The sequence below is a fragment of the Oxyura jamaicensis genome, unplaced genomic scaffold (assembly GCF_011077185.1).
Source record: "Oxyura jamaicensis isolate SHBP4307 breed ruddy duck unplaced genomic scaffold, BPBGC_Ojam_1.0 oxyUn_random_OJ72251, whole genome shotgun sequence".
NCBI lineage: Eukaryota > Metazoa > Chordata > Aves > Anseriformes > Anatidae > Oxyura > Oxyura jamaicensis.
In genome coordinates this window covers 256-4702 of record NW_023310943.1, presented here as the reverse complement: position 1 = coordinate 4702, position 4447 = coordinate 256, and the positions used below count along the sequence as shown (strand labels likewise).

General features: G+C 63.5%; 1 protein-coding gene across 1 annotated transcript; it reads right to left on the bottom strand.

Moving 5' to 3' along the window:
* Positions 1-1760: 1760 nt before the first annotated feature.
* LOC118159834 (coiled-coil domain-containing protein 25-like) lies at positions 1761-4178 on the bottom strand (the record flags this gene model as incomplete). Its single annotated transcript, XM_035314385.1, has 3 exons — positions 1761-1795; positions 2707-2752; positions 3711-4178. Coding segments are annotated over 3 exons (544 nt in total), but the record flags the coding sequence as incomplete, so codon positions are not given.
* Between the last annotated feature and the right edge of the window lie 269 nt (positions 4179-4447).

The following is a 4447-nucleotide window of genomic DNA, read 5'->3' as shown; positions in this document are numbered from 1 at the left end:
ATTGGAAGCGTGTCCCTAACAGGGAGCGCGTTGTTAACACCCCGCTGCAGCAGGGTGGGGCTCTTCCTCCCGTCCTAACTGCGTTTGGACCGATATTTTGGTTAGATTTCTTAACATTTTGGTACAGAGAGAGCAAAACTCCCCTCGGGGGGGGGGGGTCAAATCGCGCTCCCCCTTCGCCCTTCCCTCCCAGTCCAGCCCTGCGCGGGGAGCTGCCTTCCCCTGGAGGCTGGGAGAAGCCCGCAGAGCCGCAGGAGGGACGATTGGTGCTGTTCCCCCAGCCCCTGCCCCGCCGAGGCACCCATGGGTGCCCCCAGCACGGCACCCCGGGGTAGGGACGGGTACGTGGGGGTAGGTGCACGGAGCCCTGGGCCCCGCGGGAGCTCAGCCGTCACCCCGCAGCCCTCCGAGGGCTGCTCTGGGCCAGCAGCCAGGGCTTGGGAACGATTCGAGCGCTTTCCCAAGGTTTGGAGCCGCTGCAGGAGGAGACATCCGCCTCCCACGGCCGTCCCGGGACGCGGGGAGGCAGCGGGGGCTGCGAGCTGAGCCGCCGCCAGCGGGCCCGCGGCGCCTTTCTTCTCACCCTGGCGGGGAACGAAAGGAAAGATAAACAGAGCTGGGAGGGAAGGCAAACAGCCCCCCGGCGGGGAAATTCGGACAGCAGCTGGAAAAGGAGCAAAGGGAGACGAACGAGGAGGGGATGGGGGGGGAGGCTGGCTGCTCGGAGCCCTCCCGGGGACTCCCAAGGTCTGGGGAGGGGGGAGCGTAGGGGTCCGTGCGGGAAGCAGCGTGGGGAAGGGAGACGCTGCCTCTGCAGGAGCTCCCCCAGGGCCTCCAGGTTGACGCAGCCCGAGGAGAACTCCCCCGGGCACGGCTCTAGGCGTCCTCGGGACACGCTCACCTTCCAGCAGGCGTTACCAGCACGGTGTGAGTTTAATCACGACACGTATACAGGCGCTGCACCGGTGACCGCGGTCGCTCCCATGCGGACTCGCCCCCAAAACCTTACAGAGGGCTCGGAGAGCTCCGAGCGGGACGGGCTCAGGCGCTGCACACCACTCCCCTCCTCTCCGCAGAGAAGGGTTCCGGGGAACAGCCCAGAAATAGCGTAATTAAAATAAAAATCACACCGGGGGGGGCTCCTCTCAGGCACGTGGCACAGCCCCGGTACCGTGCTCAGGTGGGCCGCGACACCGGCCGAGCTCAGAGCCTTCATTAGCAGCCCTGTAATTAACGAGCAGCTACAAGCTGCCAGATTTCAGGCCCGGGCAGCAAAGCGGCCGTCAGCCTGCCAGAATTTACACACCCCGATGGCAGAGGGATCCCCCCCATCCCCGCGGAGAGAAGGGTCGTGCAGCCAGCAGCGGGGTTTGGGGGCTGGCAGCGGTGACCCCAAAGTCCTGCTTCTGCCTCCCGGGGAGCAGCGAGGCAGCAGGGTTTGTCCTCTCCGGTCCCACGGGATTACAAACGACGGCGTCCCCTCCCCTAGAATAAACATCGCTGCCTCGGCAGAGCCGCTACTGGGGTCTGCTTCCTTCCACCCAGGGCCCCGAGGAGGAGGGCTCAGCGCAGGCACCGGGGATCTTCTCCCTGCAGAAGCCGTCCGCGGCTCAGAGCTGGTCGGGATGCCAGGTTCTGAAGAAACGGAGTCGGAGCTCACTTTTTTTGTGGTGGGGGTTGTTTTGCTGTTTTTTTTGGCGTTCTTAGCGACGGTGACTGAGACGTCCCACACCACCTCGCGCTCGAGAAAGGAGCGAGGCTTTATTTACATGAAGTCGTCTGAATCGTTGCCATCCTGTGGGAAGAGAGCGAATCGGGAGGGTTGCGCACATCCAGACGGAAAACGGCGCGTTCAGCGGGACGGCAGCTTTGCCATTTGTCCTGGACTCCTGCCCTCCGGGCACAAACACGGCGCAATCGGAGCAGACAAACACCCAGGAGCAGCCCTGGGGCCGCCTCCTGGTCCCCGGAGGAAGCAGGGGTCGGGCTCACCCCAGCAGCCCCGGGGTGCTGGCCAGGAGGAAAATCGGGGACACACGAAAGCCTCGTCCTCCTCTGACAGGGAGTTAGGGACCGGCGTGAAAAAGGTGGATTTCAGGCTGAGGGCCACCGAGATGCCCTCCGGGATCTCCTCGCCAGGTGGGAAGGTGCCCACGAGGCACAGACATCCAGTGCACATCAGGACCGCTCCTGAACCTCCTGGGATCCCTCCTCCGAGCCACCTCATCCCCTCCTGCCGGCCCGTGCTCCCCTCGGCTGTGACACCCGCCCGCTCCATCCCCCCCCCCGAGCTGTTCTCCTTCTACCTCCGGCTGTTTCTCGCCAAACCCCCGCGTTTTCCTCCCCCCTCGAAGCAGCAGGGTGGCGCGTGCAGGTTCTCTGCCATCAGGGACCCCCCTCCCCGGCTCAATTTCGGGTCACCCCCCACCAGCCTGCAAGCTCAAAGCTCCTCCTGCTCCTCCTCTTGGCTGGGAAGGGGGTCAGGAGGACTTCGGGCACGACCCCAGCAGCACGGGCGGAACCCGGCTGCCCCAGGGCCCCCCCAGGAAAGCGAGGGGAGAGGCAGCGTCCTTCAAGGGCAAGGGGCACGGCTCCGTCACGCCGGAGGCGCCGGCAGCAATCCGCAATGCGGGAGCTGCCCCAGCCCGACCCCGCATCGAATTTCAGCCGTCTGCAAGGTTTCTGCGGGCCCCGGGCGGCTCCTACCTGGTTGGAGGACATGTTCTCAGCCTTCATTAACGACGAGTAGCTCCTGAAAGGAAAATTCCGTTAACCTTGCAGGCTACGTTCCCAAACCCCCACCCTGACACAGGCATTTTGATAGAACGGGCTCGAGTGCCAGAAAAGAAATCTATGGAAGTTTTCCTTTCCAAATTGAGGCAGGCTGGACCGAGAATTTGCCTATCTTGTGCTCTTTGGGTAATTAAACCAACCGCAGAAAGCACGCGTGTTGTGCAGACTCATTCTCCACGGCCCTGCTCAGAACCTGCCAGCTGAATCGAACCGGGAGGCGGAAAACCCTTCCCTTTGGGGGTGAGGAAGAGGCAGCCGCAGAGGAAGGCTCAGCAGGAAGGCAGAGCCCTCCCTCAGCGCCTGCTGGCGATTTCTCCTGGTTTGGTTTTGTGTCTCTAAACCCTTTGTTCTGATCTTTCCGTGTGCTGAATCCTCGGGTTTTGCGAATTCCTGCCTCGCACACCAAACCTCGAAGCCTTCGGGCCCGGCCGCCCCGGCCCGTTCTGCAGGGGGCGGGCGGGAAGAGGGGAGGGGGGGGAACGGGATCCGAAGGCCGCCGCGCAGCGGAAAGCTCGGTGCCACGTTTCACCCCCCGTTCTGGGCTCAGGGGTGACGGGGGGAAAGCCGAGGATTCACACGTTTTTCCCCACCGCTGGGGATGCGGCAGGAAGCGGAGCAGCCCGGCCTCACGCAGGGCTGGAGCACGGCCAGGCTGCTCCCACCCCGCGCAGGGAGACGAGCGGCCTGCCCGACTTCCCCTCCGGTCGGCGACGGGTTTCGAAAGACGTGGCCCTTTCTGCTCACCGCCCTGCTTTATTCCGGGGGAACGCGTTTGTTGTGCAGACAAAGGAAACCGCTGGGCCGTGCAGCCATGGCAGCAGCGGGTCAGCTGAGCCCTGAGCACGCCGGGCCAGCGATTAAACCAACTGCTGACCCGTGACCACGTCCCAGCGCTGGCACCGCGATGCCCCGCTTACCTCAGCTCTTCCAGCTCTTTCTTCTTCTTCATCTCTTCCTTCTCCTTCCGCTTCATCTCCTGGATCTGGGCTTTCTTCTCGTTCCTCTCCTCTCTGTCGCGGGCTTCCTTCTCGGCAGCCAGGTCTGGGAAGCGCTCCACTTTGGTCTTCTCCAGCCGGTTGAGAATCTCGTTCACCTTCTTCTCCACCGTCAGCATTTTCACCTGGGGAGGGCAAAGAACCGTGACCCTCACAGAAAAAAAAACACCACCTTTTATTTTGGCACTCGCTCTACGGAAACGCCCCGCTTCCGCTTCACCCGCGGCTGAGCCCCACAAAAACAGAGGCTGGGGAAAATCCCTGGCACTCCCCGTCCCATTCAGCGGGTTGTGTAACAGCGAAACGAGGCCGCTGCGCCGGGCATGGCCTGACTCATTCGCCTCCTTGGCACGGGGCTCGACGACGAGGCCAGGAGATGAGAAGCGGCCCCTGCCGATTCCCGAGGAGGTGGCAGCAGGACTCCGGGCGCCACGAGGGGAAGGGGACCTCACGCGCTGCTTGCTCCGCGCTGGGCAGGGGGGTTCTGCATCTCCCGGCCTGGTGCGGGCTTGTTTTGGTGTAGTGGGTTTGTGTGGCAAGGTTCTGGTAGCAGGGGGCCACAGGGGGGGCTTCTGTGAGAAGGATCTAGAACTGCCCCATGTTTGGTAAGGGCCCCACTGCTGACCAGAGCTGGCCCAATAAGTGATGTTTTTGTGCCT